The 19730-nt window shown below is 39.9% G+C and overlaps 1 protein-coding gene across 3 annotated transcripts in view; it reads left to right on the top strand.

Moving 5' to 3' along the window:
- OTOGL (otogelin like) overlaps positions 1 to 19730 on the top strand; it is a 253043-nt gene that overhangs the window by 86295 nt on the left and 147018 nt on the right. For all 3 annotated transcript variants that reach the window (XM_077471956.1, XM_077471955.1, XM_077471957.1), the window contains 6 exons: positions 1682 to 1847; positions 2471 to 2545; positions 2786 to 2838; positions 6264 to 6426; positions 6913 to 7020; positions 12483 to 12621. In XM_077471956.1, the coding sequence (XP_077328082.1) occupies positions 1682 to 1847; positions 2471 to 2545; positions 2786 to 2838; positions 6264 to 6426; positions 6913 to 7020; positions 12483 to 12621 (704 nt within the window). The remainder of the gene's footprint in view (positions 1 to 1681; positions 1848 to 2470; positions 2546 to 2785; positions 2839 to 6263; positions 6427 to 6912; positions 7021 to 12482; positions 12622 to 19730) is intronic.

Raw genomic sequence — 19730 nt, 5'->3', positions numbered from 1 at the left:
CGCGATGACTGCCGCAAGCATGCGATAGCGGGCGCGAGAGGCAAAACAGGGACGTGTGTGTGTAAACACATCCCTGTTCTGTAAGCTCCTCTAACCCCTTGATCGCCCCCTTAGTGTTAACCCCTTGCCTGCCAGTGACATTTACATAGTAATCAGTGCATTTTTATAGCACTGATCGCTGTATAATTGTGTCCAATAATGTTGCAGTCCTGATAAGAATCGCAGATTACTAGTAAAAAATAATTATAATAAGAATGCCATAAATCTATCCCCTATTTTGTAGATGCTATAACTTTTGCCCAAACCAATCAATATATGATTATTGCGATTTTTATTAAAAAAAAAATATGTAGAAGAATACATATCTGCCTAAACTGAGGAAAACATTTGCTTTTTTAAAAAAGAAATTGGGGATATTTATTATAGCAAAAAGTACAAAATATTGTTTTTTTTTTTTAAATTGTCGCTTTTTTTTGTTTATAACACAAAAAATAAAAAAACGCAAAGATGATCAAATACCACCAAAAGAATGCTCTATTTGTGGGAAAAAAAAGGACCTCAATTTGGTTTAGGTATATCGTCGCACAACCATGCAATTGTCAGTTAAAGCGACGCAGTGCCGAATCACAAAAAATTGCCTGGTCATTGATCAGCCAAATCTTCCGGGGCTGAAGTGGTTAAAAAAATAAAAAGACAGTGTCCCCCAATGTAGATCCATCGTCAATCATGCCGCCGCCACTGCCGGATCCTAAAATGAAAAAAAAAAAAAACCAAGGCAAACCGCCGAATGCCTGGCGTGCCATTTGACAGTTCTTTAATGGGTAAGGGGGGAGTCACATTGCAATGTCACCTGGCGGCACCCTCCCTTGTGATGTCACCGACCGGTGCCACTAGGTGACATCGCCAGGTGGGCCAGCCCCTACACATATACGATTTTTTTTCTTTTTCTGGTAAGGCAGTGCGGCGGGTGTCGTAATTAATGATGGATTTATATCGGAGGACACTGTTTTTTTATTTTTTTATTTTTTAATGAAGGAATTGTCAAAAACTGTCTTTTTTTTCTTAACTCAACACTTTTTTGGTGAATGGGTAGGGGTACGATGCTTTCTCTTGCTGCGTTCCTCTTTTATCAGCCTAATTATTTTCCGTTACATATGATAAAACCAGCCTGAGTTTAGTGTCGCGGAGGTTGTTATAAATAGATTAACAGAGCCCTGAACAGTACAACGGGGATAAATGAGAGTCTCTACCTATGTGTAGAGTGCCTTTCCTCCAATCAGCTGTCTTGGCTGTGTGCCAGACTTCTCTGCAATGATACTAAGGAAGAGAAAAAATCCTAACACAAAGGGCACTTTCTAAATAGTATCTAAATATGAAGATAGCAGATATAGATATAAAACTTATATAGGGAGATTTGTTTAATCTCTGTGTATCATCTGTTGCTGTTCACTTCACTGGGTATATGGAGGGTTTACATCCACTTTAATAGAGTTTGCCGTTCGGGTCAGAACTTTTTCTCTTTTTGAGAGCTCTGGTGTGAACCAAACCAAAGTGTGTTCTCAACACATTTCATTTTCCAATAGATCAGTGTGACACTAGAATAAATGTATTAACAAAATAGTAAGTTGAAATTTTACCTTATTGATGGATAAAGTGAAAAATATTAAACCGTGTTCCTTAGGAGTTGTCTGCCGCTTTGGAATGTTGTTCCATCAATGTTCGTCATACTGTGGCCGCACTTGTTCCTCTCTTTCCCTGGGAGAAGTCTGCACTGATGAGTGTATAGAAGGATGTAACTGCCCCGATGGAAAGTACTTTGATGAGTCTCTTAGTTTTTGTGTTCCTATGTAAGTATATGTGTTGAATGTAAGGCACAGTTTAAAAAGATGGGATATATATATATATATATATATATATATATATATATATTATATAGGTTATATGTTATGTTTTGTTTAGGTTATATGATAGTTGTCACACAACCCTGGCAGAAATGAGGTACTGGGTTTGATTTCTATAGTCCCATAATTCAGCAAAAATTCTAAATGGAGTTTGTCTGTGCTCCCCGTATTTGAGCGGGTTTCCTGTGGGTCCCTAAGTTTCTTTCCACAACTTATGAATATACTAATTGATTAATTAGCCTTCATCTAAATTGCTCTACTGTGTTTATGTGCTTGTGAACGATGTTAGTAACCTTATTCATGTGCAGGGACTTATATGATTCAGTGTCTAGTGCTGCAAAATATGTTGGCACTGTATAGATAAATTAAACAGGCATTGTTAGACAATGAACTTAATTAATTGAAATACACATATGAAGTATGTACAGTATAATGATGTCATATATATCAGTCAGCTAGAATATACATCAGTTGTACCAATCTCCACATAGGCTTTATGCTGCTTTTAGAAAATAGAATACAGATTTGTTGCAAAAAATACAGGTTGTGAACATTTCTTTCTACTGCAGATCAAACTGTCGTTGTTATTACAAGGGCAGAATTTACCATCCTGGGGAAGTGATTTTAAGACAGTCTGGATCTTGGTAAGATGAACTTTAAATAATTATTTTCAGAATGTATTTAATGGGAATAGGCCATGAGAAAAAAAAATGTATAGTTTACAGTGAAGTGAGCCTCGCTTTGTACCTTATTCAGTAGGTCAAAGCGCAATAGCTCAAAGTCACCAATTGAAATCAATCAATTATTTGCCCTGCAGTGCTTAGTATTGATGCTTCTCCACTCCGCTAATTACAGAAATAAGGTGCTTTATCTTTTTCTGCTAGCCAGTGTTTGAATGGAACAATGAGGTGTACTGAAACCGCTACAACCATGACAGGTATGTTAACATTGTTGAATTACTAGGCACATATCTATAATTTGCACATTTCAGAACATATTTTTAATTAATAGCTGTTACATACACACATTTCCATCATTTAAATTATTTTAAATATTAAGGGGTCAATTCACTAATCTTTAGGGTATCATATTATTGATAAGGGTATCCTATTACTCATTTGCATATACATTATTGTATGCGGTAAATAAAGTCCAATTTATAATAATAAAAAAATAACGATGCAGTATTTACTGGGGAAAAAATGATGCCAGTAAATACCGCATAAAAAGCTCTTAAGTCCAATTCGCAAACGGACCAGAGAGTAAAAAAGCATACAATATTTACAAATTAGGGCTTTACTGGAGGTATCACATGTGGTTTTTGTCAAAAATCAGCATGGGGTCGAGGGGACCCACATACTGTTTTTTGACAAATAGCTGGTTGCTAAGGAGCGGGCCGGGAGGCCAGCCACCATGCCCTTAACAGCTGATGGTTAATGTAAGAAAAAAAAGCAGACAATTAAAAATGATGAAAAATCCCCAGCATGGGGCCCTTTGGGTCTGATATGGATTTTAGAGGGAACCCCATGGCAAAATAAAAAAAAGACATGGGCCCCCCAAAATCCATACCAGACCCTTATCTGAGCATGCAGCCTGGCAGGTCAGGAAAGGGGGGGGGGGGCATGTGAGCGCTTCCTCCTCCTGAACCATACTAGGCCACATGCCCTCAACATGAAGGGGTGGGTGCTTTGGGACAGAAGGGGCTCTGCCTCCCCACCCTGAAGCACCTTGTCCCCATGTTGATGTGGACAAGGGTCTCATCCCCACAACCATGACTGGTGGTTGTGGGGGTCTGGGGCAGGGGGCTTATTGGAATTTGGAAGCCCCCTTTAAGAAGTGGGCCCCCAGATCCTGGCCCCCCCATGTGAATAAGTATAAGTACCCCTACCCGTTCACAAGAAAACTGTCACAAAGTAATAAAAACACAGTTTTTGACAATTCCTTTATTAAAAAAATAAAATAAAATAGTGTCCTTGTGTGTAAACCCATTGTCAATCATGGTACCTGCTGGACCTGAAAAAGAAAAAAAAAAAAAAAAAGACGTTCCTGCCGTCGATTAAGGCTGGCTACCTACTACAGGCTCCAAGGTGTGACATTTCTTATATAGGTAAGGGGTGGGGCCACCTGGCTATGTCACCTGATGGTCCCACCCCTTGTGATGTCACTGACCAGTGCATGCTGGGTTGGTGACAGGACTACCAGGTGACTCCACCCCTTACCTATATAAGAAATGTCAAACGGCGGAGCCGGCAGTAGGCAGCCTTCCCCAAAGCTCCCACCCCCCCATGTTGAGGGCATGGTATGGTTCAGGAGGGAGGTGCTTGCTTGTCCCTCCCCTTTCCTGGCCTGCCAGGCTAATTACTAAGATAAGGGTCTGGTATGGATTTTGGGGGGGTCCCAGACCTTTTTTTTCAAATTTCGGTGTAGGGTTATGCATTGGGGGGCTGGGGGTGAAACCCCACTCCGTTTTGTTTTTCAACATTTTTAATTTCGGCTTTTTTTTATATTCAGCTGTCAGCGAGCAACCCGAATCATCAGTTGTTAAGAACGCGACGGCTAGCTGACCCACTACTTAGCAACCAGCTCAATGCGAGAAATTACTGCAATAACTAATACAGTAATTACCACTAAAACTAACAAATACCTAATTATTTATTGCAAAATTCTTAAAGAATTGAACACTTGCACAATTGTTACCGTATTGAATGAGCTGTTATTTAACTCTTAGTGAATTGACCCCTAAATTACTTATGTTATATGGCTCCACTTTTAATAGACTGATTTTGCTTTTCTTTGTCTTTCCATCATTTGTATTTGTTAAGCCCCATACCCGCTATCAGTTTGAGCTTTTTCTTCAGATTCACCAAAACCATATAATATGAGGTCAAACCTTAGGAGTTTCAATGTGTATGCAATCAGGCAGGCCCTTGTACTACATGGTTTTGATAAACCTGAAGGAAAAACTCAGCAGAAAAACTGATAGTGTGTATGGGGCTTTAGCCTTAAGGTCTGTTCAAACGATCAGAAAATCATACAAAAAATACAAATTTCGAAGTGATCGAATGATAATCTGATTGTTAGTACACAGCTTTTGTTCAAAATTTTCAGAAGGGACAACCATGAAATTTTTTTTCTCACGATACCAGATCGTACGATTTTAGTTTAATCAGTACAATATTTGTCCGAAAATGCAATACAAATACATGACATCACATGACATTACTTGTTTTTATTCTGTCGCATGAGAATTCTTATACTTTAGTAAGCTCTTCATTTTCGATCTGGAGATTAGCATGCAAAAAAAAAAAAAAAAATGTAAAAAAAAGACGATCATTCATCCGATAATCTCATTATGTGTAATAGATTTTAATGTCATTTTTTACCAGTGGTGTAGACTGAGCCACTTACCACCTCCTTCACTTACAGGGCTAGCGATGATTTTCTGTGTGGCTCCTACATTAATATACTAAGTGTGGAGGATGCATGAAAAACAATCACTATACTTTAAGCTTCCCTTTAGTTGCTTCCTTCATTACCTTGTAATTCTGCATGCTTGGCAATCTTTTATATTTTAATATTGCTGTGGGGAAGCAACGACCAACCAGTCAGGAATCAGGAATCCTGCATGTTGCTTCAACTCCTGCACCGCTATACCCCATATGTACTAGAAGCAAAGCATGGGTTCATTTTAAATATGAGCAATCATTTTCTCAACAGTGAGCAGGGCTTTTTAAAGGAGGCATGCCTTTTCTACCAATATAGCCTTATTGTGCTTGAAAATTCAGTTAGGTGTGCCTGTCTGCCATCCAGGGGTGGACTGACAACTCATGGGCCCCCGGGCAATAGGAGATTATGGGGCCCCTGGGCAAATAGGAGATTATGGGCCCCCCAGGCAATCAGAGATTATGGGGCCACACAGTATACACACAGATTATACAATCACACAGTATACACATACATGTACACACAGTATACACAGACATGTTTCTATTGGTTGAGAAGGTACTGGAGAGTTGGGGCAGCTATAATCTCGGGATTTTTAGACCAAAAGGATGTCGGTAAGGGACATTTCAGAGACAGATGTAAAAAAAAACACAGATTTTTACATATTATCCCTGGTTTTACTGAGGCTGGCAACTCTGATGGGGCCGCCTAGTGGCCCGGAGCCATCGGGCAGTGCCTGAGTAGCCAAATGGTCAGTCCGCCCCTGCTGCCATCATCTATCAATGTGTATACATCACAGTCTAATTGGAGTCTGTCAATCACAGGGCTACAGCATAGCGTACAATGTGCTATATATTATCATGCTAAGAATAACAGTAGTAGTTTATGTACTTTCTTCTATTTAATTTTATGTTAAAGGTCAAACATGCCCAGAAGGAAAAATATACTTTGACTGCAGGAATCCTGTTCTTGGTGTACCATCTGTTGGTGTGAACTGTGAAGTAACTTGTGCCAACCTGGCAATGAATTTCTCATGTGTCCCATCCCCACCTTGTGCCAGTGGGTGTATTTGTCCACCAGGGTAAGTAAGTAGATATGATGCATTGCATACCTCCCAACTGTCCCTGAATTTGAGGGACTGTCCCTGATTTGGAACAATGTCCCTTTTTTCCCCTCTTTCCTCCTCCTTTGTCCCTCATTTTGGTCTGATCTATATAGTTGTATATAAAATGCACTAGTTAAACTTTAAAAAGTGTTTCCCAGTGCTAAACCTGTCATCCAATTTCTAAATTGCTGTATTTGTAAATTTCAAAAGCCAATATAAAGGAATAGCAGTGGTAAAAAAAAAGCACTTGTGGGTTTAACTAATCATTTTTTTTGTAAAAGACTCCTTTAAGGGGGCGTGTCAAGGGGTGTGCCTTAAGCCTACAGACTTTTGCTAATAGTTGTCCCTCATTTCCATCTCAAAAAGTTAGGAGGTATGTGCACTGCAAAGATGACTGTTTATGTGTATAGTCATATATTCATGTGTATGTGTATATTCTTTTGATATTATGTTGTTTTGCAGTATGGCTGAGCATAAAGGGAAATGTTATGTTCCTGATAGCTGCCCATGTTCATGGAAAGATTGGGAATACTTATCTGGAGAAGTCATAACTACACCGTGCTACACATGGTAGGTTATTTAAATCTTCTATAGGTAAACTATGAAGGAATGTACATATATACACTGTATATATTATGTACGGTATATGCAATGTATATATATATATATATATATATATATATATATATATATATATATATGCACATTTATAAGATTTTTTGCATTAAATGGTAACTTCACTTTAGTGGGAAAAAAATTTGGCAAATAAAAACAATATATATAGCGTATATAATTGTGACTCAAGTCATATTTTAATTGAATGTTATTAAAAATGACCTTGCTTCCCTTTTCAATCTCCATTGCTGTAATTTTCTGTAAAATGCAATGCAATATGGCTACTTGGAGGTGTTCTGTACCTAGAGTGTGTACAGAACACCCCCTGAAAATGTAATTTCTGGCTTGTGTGATTGGCTCGTTTATTTTCCCAGAAGTCTGCACTAAGATACAAGTCAGATTTTTGGCACCACCTGCAACAAAAATATAATCTTTAGTGAGATATTCCCAAATAGAAATCTTGTCTTAACCACTTGCCGACCGCCGCACGACGATATACGTCGGCAGAATGGCACGGGCAGGCATATGGGCGTATATATAAGTCCCTGCCTGCCCGCGGGTGGGGGGCCCGATCGGGCCCCCCCCCGGTGCCTGCGGCGGTCGGCATTCCTTCGAGAGCGATCCGGGATGAGGGGGCGGCCATTCATTCATGGCCACCCCCTCGCGATCGCTCCAGACGAATAGAAATCCCCCGTGACATCACTTCCTCTCCTGTAATGTAAACACAGGAGAGGAAGTGATGTATTCTCTCCTCCGTGTCGGTATTTTTCGTTCCGACACGGAGGAGAGCGGATCGGTGAGTTGCACCAACACTCTACACACACAGTAGAACATGCCAGGCACACTCACACCCCCCCTTTACCCCCCGATCACCCCCCCAATTACCCCTGCCCCCCAGTCACAGTGACACCAATGTCATTTTTTTTTTTTTTTTTTGCATTGGTGTCATTTGTGACTGTAATAACTGTTAGGGCAGTTAGAGTTAGCCCCCTTTAGTTCTAATGTACCCCCCTAACCCCCCCAATAAAGGTTTAACCCCGTGATCACCCCCCGTCGCCAGTGTCACTAAGGCTGGGTTCACATTGCAGCGGTTTATGAGAACGAATGTGATTCGCACCGCACTGCAGTGCAAATCACATCCGATCTCTGTGCGATTCGAGTTCAGCCATTCGCCGCACCCGCCGCACCCGCCACACCCGCCGCACCCGCCGCAAATTCGCACGGGACCCTTTTTTTGGCCCGCAGCAGAATCGGATCGCATGGGTGTTCACACCATGCGATCCGAGTTTGCAGATCGCACTGCGATATGCGAACTGATCTGGGGGTGTCAGTAACATTTCACTGACACTCCCAGCAGTTCGCATAGGGCAGTGTGAACTGCCGCCGGGAGGCATGCGATGCGGGAACCCTGCCGCGGATTCGCGGCGTTTCCGCATCGCTCCAGTGTGAACCCAGCCTAATAAGCGATCATTTTTCTGATCGCCGTATTAGTGTCACAGGTGACGCTAGTTAGGCAGGTAGGTATTTAGGTTCGCCGCAGCTTTTTATAGCGCCAGGGACCCCCATATACTACCGCATAAAGCCCCCTGATTGCCCCCTAGTTAACCCTTTCACCTGTGATCACCATATAACTGTTACAGGTGACGCTGGTTGGTTAGTTATTTTTTTATAGTTTCAGGGCACCCGCCATTTATTACCTAATAAAGGTTTAACCCCCTGATCACCCGGCGGGTGTCATTTGTGACTAATAACTGTTAGGGCAGTTAGGGTTAGCCCCCTTTAGTTCTAAGGTACCCCCCTAACCCCCCCAATAAAGGTTTAACCCCGTGATCACCCCCCGTCGCCAGTGTCACTAAGGCTGGGTTCACATTGCAGCGGTTTATGAGAACGGATGTGATTCGCACCGCACTGCAGTGCAAATCACATCCGATCTCTGTGCGATTCGAGTTCAGCCATTCGCCGCACCCGCCACACCCGCCGCACCCGCCGCAAATTCGCACGGGACCCTTTTTTTGGCCCGCAGCAGAATCGGATCGCATGGGTGTTCACACCATGCGATCCGAGTTTGCAGATCGCACTGCGATATGCGAACTGATCTGGGGGTGTCAGTAACATTTCACTGACACTCCCAGCAGTTCGCATAGGGCAGTGTGAACTGCCGCCGGGAGGCATGCGATGCGGGAACCCGCCGCGCATTCGTGGCGTTCCCGCATCGCTCCAGTGTGAACCCAGCCTAATAAGCGATCGTTTTTCTGATCGCTGTATTAGTGTCACAGGTGACGCTAGTTAGGCAGGTAGGTATTTAGGTTCGCCGCAGCTTTTTATAGCGCCAGGGACCCCCATATACTACCGCATAAAGCCCCCTGATTGCCCCCTAGTTAACCCTTTCACCAGTGATCACCATATAACTGTTACAGGTGACGCTGGTTGGTTAGTTATTATTTTATAGTTTCAGGGCACCCGCCATTTATTACCTAGTCTCACTAGTGTACCCCTAAATTTAGGGGTGTCTACTTTCCAAAATGGGGTCATTTGGGGGGGTTTGTGCCATCTTGGCATTTTATGGCCTTCAAAACTGTAACGCCCTTAGAAAGCCTGAAGGCGGTGCTTGGTTTTCGGGGCCCCGTACGCGGCTAGGCTCCCAAAAAGTCCCACATATGTGGTATCCCCGTACTCAGGAGAAGCAGCAGAATTTATTTTGGGGTGTCATTTCACATATGCCCATGGCATGCGTGAGCAATATATCATTTAGTGACAACTTTGTGAAAAAAAAAAAAAAAAAAAAAAAAGTTTGTAATTTTCCCGCAACTTGTGGCAAAATATAAAATATTCCATGGTCTCAACATGCCTCTCAGCAAATAGCTTGGGGTGTCTACTTTCTAAAATGGGGTCATTTGTGGGGGTTTTGTGCCATCTTGGCATTTTATGGCCTTCAAAACTGTAATAGGTAGTGAGAAGTGAACTCAAAAATTTACGCCCTTAGAAAGCCTGAAGGCGGTGCTTGGTTTTCGGGGCCCCGTACGCGGCTAGGCTCCCAAAAAGTCCCACATATGTGGTATCCCCGTACTCAGGAGAAGCAGCAGAATTTATTTTGGGGTGTCATTTCACATACGCCCATAGCATGTGTGAGCAATATATCATTTAGTGACAACTTTGTGTAAAAAAAAAAAAATATTTTTTTTTTGTCATTATTCAATCGCTTGAGGCAAAAAAATAAAATATTCAATGGGCTCAACATGCCTCTTATCAATTTCCTTAGGGGGTCTACTTTCCAAAATGGGGTCATTTGGGGGGGTTTTGTACTGCCCTGCCATTTTAGCACCTCAAGAAATGAGATAGGCAGTCGTAAACTAAAAGCTGCGTAAATTCCAGAAAACGTACCTTAGTTTGTAGATGTGACAACTTTTGCGCAAACCAATAAATATACAATTATTGACTTTTTTTTTACCAAAGACATGTGGCTGAATACATTTTGGCCTAAATGTATGACTAAAATTGAGTTTATTGGATTTTTCTAATAACAAAAAGTAGAAAATATCATTTTTTTTCAAAATTTGCGGTCTTTTTACATTTATATCGCAAAAAATAAAAATCGCAGAGGCAATCAAATACCATCAAAAGAAAGCTCTATTTGTGGGAAGAAAAGGACGCAAATTTTGTTTGGGTACAACATTGCATGACCGCGCAATTACCAGTTAAAGCAGCGCAGTGCCAAAGTGTAAAAAGACCTCTGGTCATTTACCAGCAAAATGGTCCGGTCTGAAAGTGGTTAAAGGGAATTCAGACCTTACCAATTTCCTCATTAGAGCCCTGCAGGTGCAGCAGCTGATTGACAATTATAAAAACACTTCCATACTCCCCTGCACATGGACACAGGCAATCAAATAGCTATTTCTTCAGAATAACAAAAGGAAGGAATCTGCAACAACGTTTATTAAAATCCTTGCAATGTACAGAGATCACCAAGAGGAGTAGAGAGAGGGGTGCGGGTGGGAAAGTTTATTTAGTCAAACACATGGAGGGGAGGCAAAGCACATTAAGGAGACAGAGGTATCAGTGGAAAAGATCTACAGACAGTTATTGTAAAGCCTTGTACACACGATCGAATTATCCAGCGTACTTAGTCCGCCAGACCGCATTACGCCGGACAATTCGATCGTGTGTGGGCTCCACCGGACTTTTTCATCATAAAGTCTGGCGGACTTAGAAAGTAGTTTTGCAGCAAAATCTTTCTGCCGGACTTGGATTTCAGCGGACAATACGTTCGTGAGTATGCTAGTCCTAAGGACTAAGAATGGCGCATGCTCTGAAGCAAGTACGAGAAGGAAGCTATTGGCTACTGGCTATTGAACTTCCTCTTTCTAGTCCCGTTGTACGTGCTGTACGTCATTGCGTTAGCAATCGCCGGACTTTCCATGTGTCAGTGTGTGGCCAAGTCCATTCGGTAGAAAGTCCGCCGGACTATCCGCCGGATTGTTTGCCGGACTAAGTACACCGGACAGTTCGATCTTGTGTACAAGGCTTACATGTTAATGCTGGTAACCCCCTGAGTGAGGAGATCTATCTGGTGAGGGCAACTACACAAGGGGGAGAATGGGCACAGAAAATGTGGAGTTTGTGGCATCTTTACCCACCTTATTTTAAAGACTTTTGGCATCTGACACTATCTCACCAGTGGACTTTATGTTATATTATAACAATTTAATGTTGGAGCACTTTACAGTTTATTCATGCATGTGTAATATATATATATATATATTATATTTTATTTTATTTTTTCTTAGATTTTTACTTTGGTTATTTATTTATGATTATACGTTTATGGCACATCAACTGTGTATTATACAGCAATGTTTACCTTTGGTTAATACACCTTCAATTTGCACAGCACTTGCGAATCTACTTAAATTGTCGCATACCATTAGAATCGCCACACCCACCCCTAAAATTCCCCTTTTTAATATAGGTGTCATTATTTTGCTATCTGAACTAACAACTTTAGATCTGGTGGAACAATATGTATGGCAGAACTAAGAACGGGGAAGAAATTTCAGTAGTTTGAGATTTTTATGAACATTACAGCAAGAAAGTCTCTTGAGCCCCATACACACTATCAGATTATCTGCTGAGTTTTTCCTTCAGATTTACCAAAACCATGTAGTAGAAGGGCCTGCCTGATTGCATACACATTGAAACTCCTAAGGTTTGTCCTTATATTATATGGTTTTGGTAAATCTGAAGGAAAAACTCAGCAGATAATCTGATAGTGTGTATGGGGCTTTAGGAACAGCACTGGTCATCTACAACCTCTATATCTAGATATTAGTATCTATGGGATGTTTAAATATGTTCAGTGTGGAAAATAATTGTATCTGTCACTTCAATTAATATGTGCTAACCTGAATCTTTTCTTATAGCGTTTGCAAAAGAGGAGTATTTAACTGCACCAGTTACCCATGTCCTTCTGTCTGTACTGTGTATGGCGATCGTCACTATTACACTTTTGATGGCTTGGAATATGACTATGTCAGTGATTGTCAGGCTTATCTAGTAAAGGTAAGACCAACATTTCAGCTAAAAATGTGCGTAGAAATAAACAGCAACTTTCTTTCTCTAAAATGTAAGTAATTGTTTTTTAATGATTCTGGCTAGTTACAGCAAAACTCAGGATATTTTAAGAAAACACCTTCACTTTCTAATATGTACAGTACCTTCAAAAGCCATGAAATAATTGTTCAGTTCATGCAGCAAATTTAGCTGAAGTCTGTCTTCAAACTAATTTGTCTAACAACAGCTCATAGCTAAAATCAGACTTGTAGTGGGAGTGCATGTTCTTTAAATTGATGATTTGGATTCGGTGATATTTAGCTGTAGTAAGAGGAGGATGAGCCTTCAGGGTGGATGTTACTAGTGTGATCACATTCATTATTACCACAAAGAGCTTGTGGATCATTGATACAGATTCTGCAGAACTACAGACTTCAATGTGTTGCAGTAATTATAGGAAGGCACACTTTAGGCTGGAAAGACTAAATTGATCAGAAGAACATGTATTTTTTGCCAGCCAATTTCATATATATTTATTTGAACTGTGATTGTTTTATCGCTTGGAATTTCCCTTTGTGGTGAATTTTATGACCATTACTTTTTTTGGGGGCATGTCCTTCTTTGCATTACTGGTAAGTCTGTTTCAAATTATAATGTCTTCTGCTTTGGAGGTGGCCATCTCGTGACCATGCACATTACAAACAACAGAAAATTTCCCAGCAAACTTACCAGCTAGTCTGCAATCAAACCAAATTGGCTCTACTGTGTTTCCCCAAAAATAAGCCCAGGTCTTATATTCATTTTGGCAACCAAAAACACAGTAGGGGTTATTTTCTGGGTAGGTCTTACCATGTAATGTGCTGTCTTCTGTCCCCCTCTCCCTCCCTGCCTGTCAGGAATCCCCAGTGTGAACCAAGTTAAAATGCTTGTAAAATCCTATAATCCACTCTGTTATAGTAGTATATATTGTACAATGTATGTGTTTCTGTAATATATTTGTGCCAAATACCTTCGTTATAGCACCACTCGGTGCTTCCGTGACCCACCCGGAGCTCTCTTCCCCTCTCTGAGCATTGCAGAGGGGGGGCGAGATCCCCCTCTGACAGCTGGGAGAAGAGGAGGAGAGCAGCGGGAGGTCAGCTGAGTGCTGAGTGGTGCTGTACCGAAGCTATTTGGCACAATTATATTACAGAAACACACATATTGTACAATATATACTACTGTCATAGAGTGGATTATAGGATTTTTTACAAGCATTTTAAACTAGGGCTTATTTTCGGGGTAGGGCTTATATTGCAGCCCTCCTGGAAAATAACAATAGGTCTTATTTTTGAGGTAGGTCTTATTTTTCGGGGAAACAGGGTATCTAACAGTTTGCATTAAAATAAAGGTAGATAAACCACATATCGTCATATAGCTATGATTAGGGATGAGTGAGTTTGGTTCTCAGAAATTTTTGCAAATCTTGCTCAAAGCTGATGAACTTTGCAGCAATTTCCACTGATGTCTATGGGTGAAGATCTTTGTATGCAGTTCTGAACATTTGTAGGCCTAATAAGCATGCTATTGTTAAATGGCATAAGAAGCCGGGCACTGCCATGAGGGACATGTATCAAAGCCAAATAAATAATAAATGAAAAAACAAAAAAAAGTATCTCTCCCTATCAGCTCAAACCCACATGGACAATATGGCCACTGCTCAGCAAAGTCACACAGTATTTGAATGAATAGATAACTCAGCAGCCTTTTAATAAAAGTGAGTTGCTCTTGTGACTTTTCTGAACAGTATCAAAGGGTATGCACTTTAAAACCTACAAAACTTTTGCCCAAATATACCTGATTTGCCATTAATTTATTGAAAACCTATGGCGGCTGCAAACCTGCACCTCAACCCTAGCTATGATTTTTATTATTAGAACCTCTGCCTATGGGCTTTTGTTCACTTCAGAGTTACTCTCCAAATACAAGCGTATTGTAATGCAGAAGTCAACTGCATCTACAATAACCTCAGAAGCATCTAAAATGAATGTCAAAAGCATGTTGCATTTGCCCATCAACGCTGGTCAACACAGGCCCTTACTCTCCTGCATATTTGCTTGTAAATCTCACAAAGCAAATAGAAGTTTATAGGAATGTGTGAGCTTAAACCAGTGTTTCTCAACTCCAGTCCTCAAAGCACCCCATCGGGTTATGTTTTCAGGATTTCCCTCAGATGAAACAGCTGTGGTAATTACTAAGGTAGTGAAACTGATCAAATCACCTGTGAAAAATAATGGAGAGCCCGAAAACATAACCTGTTGTGACGCCTTGAGGACTGGAGTTGAGAAACACCGGCTTAAACATATATGGGAGTTATTTCTTTATACTGAATACAAAAACACCAAACCATTTGCCTACTGAAAAGTCTGGTGTTTATATGGAGACCCGGAACTTTAGGATAGCTTCTTGTATCCTTTTTTCACTAAGGGGCTACATAATTGTTTGAAATACAAAAAGGTAATTTAAATCAAAGCAGAGTGAATGCCCAAAGCAACATTAATGTAATGTCTTTTATTTACTGTTGCCATCAGTGTAACGTTATCCTACAGAATCCTCAAAATTGCACTTTCTAATAGGATACTGTACACCAAAAAGAGTTAAACCAAATTACAAAAAGTAGCCCAGGTAACCATGATTTGATAAAAGACCCCAAGGACTTGAACCATTCCATTTACTGAATGAATAAGCTGATAGCTAAGTGATAGCTAGATATGTGTTGTTGCTTTGTTCTTTACCTGAATAAAAATACAGGGAATAGGTAGTTGTATGTAAAGATATACCATCATACCCAGACGATAGGCTTAGAAGGCTGTGCTATTACCTTCATATTGTTGAAGTCTAGCGCAGTGTTGGATTGGGCAAGGAGCAGCATGATGCATTTTTTAGCATATCACCCTGCTTGTTTTGTTTTTTTTTGCTTTATTTTTGTTGCTTTTTTCCTTTTTATCTTTCAACTTCATTTAAAACGGTCACATAGTTCACTTCATTCATAGAAACTTCATTCATGCCACTCCACAGCAGTGCGGTGCGTGGCACTGTTGTGTGGTGACATGCAATGCCATCCTGTGCAGTGCAAAAAATCATGCTACAATTTTCTGCACTGCAATGAAAAACTCACCAGCAATTGTTATCTATGTGGCCTAGAGGTGACTTGTGTTTATTCAGGGCAGAAAAACATAGGTCACAACACATTGGAGTTGATGTATTAAATCCAAAGGGTGCAAAATCTGGTGCAGCTGTGCATGGAAGCCAATCAGCTTCTAACTTCAGCTTGTTCAATTAAAGTGGAAGTAAACCCTTCTATCGTTTTCAGTCAAGGAAGCTGCCATCTTGGCCTCTAATGATTCTTCGACTGCCATAATGCTGCACATGTGATCAGTTATGAAACCAGACATTGGATGGTTTGAAAGTTTGGTTGAGAGCACAACCAATGTGAAAGTTAGCATTTCCGGCATGCCGGGAATGTAAGTGTTTTTTGAAACTGGGTTTACTCCCGCTTTAAGCTTTGACAAAAAAAAAACTGGAAGCTGACCAGTTACTATGCAGAGCTGCACCAGATTTTGCACTCTCCAGTTTTAGTATCAATCAACCCCATAGCATGAATGAGCCCTTTAACATCCTCTACAGGGATTTGGCTACTTGACAGGTACTTCTAAGAAGAGCTTAATATGACAGTGAAATTTGCCTTCCTGATTTTGATGAGTGGGCGAAGGGTGTCTTAGCTAGAACATAAAATATATATAAAATGTAAAAAAAAATTGGATTTGGGGATAACAGTAGTGGGGCAAAAAGATCATTGTTGTACTATAAGTAGTAGTAGTATTTTAATGTGTCATATTTGTTAAACAACTGTTGATTATTATTGTAATTATTTCATATAGCACCGACATCTTCTGCAGTATGGTATAATGTAAGAACAAGGGGGTATTTGGAATGATATTAAATATACATGTATGTACATGCACGTGTAATTCAGCAGCAATTAGACTGGCCAAAAGAAGATTACAGTTTAAATGGAGAGTAGACAGGACATGTACATGAGATTTGTCTGGTATACTTCTTGTAAACGTAGTAGACGTAAGCAGTGTCAAATACAGTTATTGGATGGGTTTGCGATCAAAGCTATGTGTCTTTCGGAGAGATGTATTTTAAGATGCACATAAAGCCTAACATCAACTTCAATAAACCTTTGTTTTGTTTTTGTTTTGGACAGTGGGAGAAATATAGAACCCCCAATTTTTTTTTACTTCTGTCTGTGACCCCATTTTTTCCTCACTTCCTGATCCAACAGAAATCTTTCCAGTGAGGACACAGTCTGCAGCTAAACCCCTTTTTCAGTAAAACGTGAAAGAGTTAGATAATTGTCCAGGTTTTTATTACTGGCAGTCTTTTCCTGTCATGACAACCATTCATCTAATTTCTTATACTGTCACATTGTAACAGGAAGTGAGCTGAAATCTACCCAGCAGAGTCAAGCACAGCACTAAAAACTGGATATAAAGATGTGGATGGTTATTAATGTCCTCCAAAGGGAAGGAAAATCCCTCTATTGACAGATGTCACCAAAACAGTTAACTCCACTAGGAGACCTCCCATACTTTCGTTTCCTGGTGACAACTGTGATATTTTCTATTACTTTCCAAACTGGTGACATCAATCACAAGGACAGTTTGATTTTTATCAAATCTAGAGAGTTAAATTTTGTTAATTAGAACATGATGACTGAGTAGATCTACCAGCTCAGATTATTTCAGTTTCCATTCTAAAAGCAGAACTGTTTCTCCTTCAGAATAACGATGACGCCATTTTCCGATTCAAACAATGCACAAAAATGCAGGATTAATCTTGGCTTTTTATTAGCTTGCACCTCTGCCAACATGCAGCCCTGCTACAAGTAATTGAAATGTCAGAACTTCTCAATCATTGCTGCTTAATAAAAAAATAATGCTCGGATCAAATAGCTCAAACAATGCAATGGAATAAAGGAGCCATTTTTCCCACCGTGCGCAGTCAGACTTTCATTTTCTTAAGGTAAAAAGTCATGCGTGGAAACATAAGTGATTAAGGAAAGAAAGACATAAAGCATTAACAATTCAGTAGTGAAGTTGCTGCTGAAATTGTAAACTGTGATGAGTGAGCAGAGCCTTTCAGAACATTTTCAATTTTAATGATAGACATTCTATATGCAACAGCTAAAACCTTAGCTATATACAGTATCTGAAAATAACAGGATTAGTGATAATCCAGGAATCGTGAAAAGACGTATTGAATGGATGTTCATGTCTTTCTACAGACAGAAAATAGGCATTGAAAAGGCTTGTATGAAAACATAACTTCTAGGCTACTTGTGATGGTAAACAGTTTAAAAGTAATGTTACTGGATAAAGAGTGAACGCTTTAGAAGAATAGCTATACTCCGGTTAAAAAAAAGTTACACGGGAAATGTAGTGAAAGCTGATATAGTTATCATAAAATAGTGTTAATTAAGACGTGTAAGGTGTAAAAGCCAAAGAAGTACGGAAAGGTAAATATTGCATTTGGGTAAGAAAAACATTTAAATTTAATCTTTAATCTTTAGGTCATTTGAAGGCTTTTCAGATCAAAATGAAAATTCTTTTTAATATACAAATAAACTGGTAAGATTTTACACCTCATGTGGATAAGAAAGCACTATTATGCCTGGTACACGCGATCGGACTTTCCGCCAGCAAAACTGTGGAATTTTGTCTTGTATACACACGGTCACACAAATGTTGGCCAACAATTATGAGTGTAGTGGCATACTACGAGATTTTTCATCTCTTTAGCGCCACCCTTTGGGCTCCTTCTGCTGGTGAGTGTTGATTCGCGCTTTTCTTTTCGCGTTTTTCATTTAGAGCTTTTCATTTTGCGCTTTTCATTTAGAGCTTTTCATTTAGAGCTTTTCATTTCATGCTTTCCAGTTTGTTTCTGGAAGGCCATTTATAACATGTTATTTATTATTGCCCTTGGATTTATTGCTTTGACATTATTTTTTGGTTGAATAATGATTTGATTTGGTATTTTTTATTTTGGTTAAGTTCTATTGGCAGATAGCATGTCTCATTTTATTTGTTTCCTTTTTTTAATGCACAATAAAAAAGTTGTGTAGCATAATACTTGGCTATGCGTTTTACTTCAAATGACAGTTTGGGTGTAGGCAGTTACATTTTAAAAAATACAATGTAAAATTGACAAGGAACACCAACATAGTTGTATCTTTGTTTTTTAAAAACTATGGGATAATGGTGTTGTGGTAACTTGCCCAAAAAAAAAAAAAAAGCATAATAATATTATTCTTGATATCACTAGAAAAAAAAGCCTTTGAAAATGTGTTTGCAATAACTCCATCAGTACCACCAGCAAAGCAGCTTCATTATTATCCAATTAAAGAGGAACAGAATATGCGCTGCATTTGGAGATTTCATAATTTGCCTCTCGAATGTTAATTCTCCATTACGAGCACTAGTTTACAAGACCAACCGCTTCTGGCTTGTCCTTTCTTACAAGCATGCGTGTTTGTACTTTGGACTTTTGTCTGACGGACTTGTGTACACACGATCGGAAGATCCGACAGCACACATTTGTTGGCGGAAAATTTGAAGACATGCTAGCCAACATTTGTTGACGGAAAGTCTGACAACAATTGCGGATGGAGCATACACACGGTCGGATTTTCCACCAACAGCCTGACATCCAACATTTACCTTCGAAAAGTCCAATTGTATGTACGGGCCTTTAGTCTTCCTTACACTTCCAAATATAATTGGGGTCCCATCTGCCTACCGGGAACCAAAGCTCCATTATTTGTATACCCTGAGGTGGGGCAAGTGCTTTTGACCATCCTGTTAGTTCAGGGGTCAATTGTATAAGGTACGCGATCAATCCATCTGTCAGTGGAGTGAGTTGTCACCTTTGGTGAAAGTGAATGCTTTTATCTTTACACAGAGACTTTTGCTGCTTTATTGATCTTGTTATTGTTTCTGGCATCGGATTTTGGACAGTTTTTTTACAGGACATTTATATCATATGATTGCACTGCACTACTTTGATTTTTAAAA

The sequence above is a fragment of the Lithobates pipiens genome, unplaced genomic scaffold, assembly GCF_037356315.1.
Source record: "Lithobates pipiens isolate NorthernLeopardFrog02 unplaced genomic scaffold, aLitPip1_a1.2 Scaffold_8, whole genome shotgun sequence".
NCBI classification, from domain to species: domain Eukaryota; kingdom Metazoa; phylum Chordata; class Amphibia; order Anura; family Ranidae; genus Lithobates; species Lithobates pipiens.
This window is presented reverse-complemented; position numbering and strand designations above follow the sequence as displayed.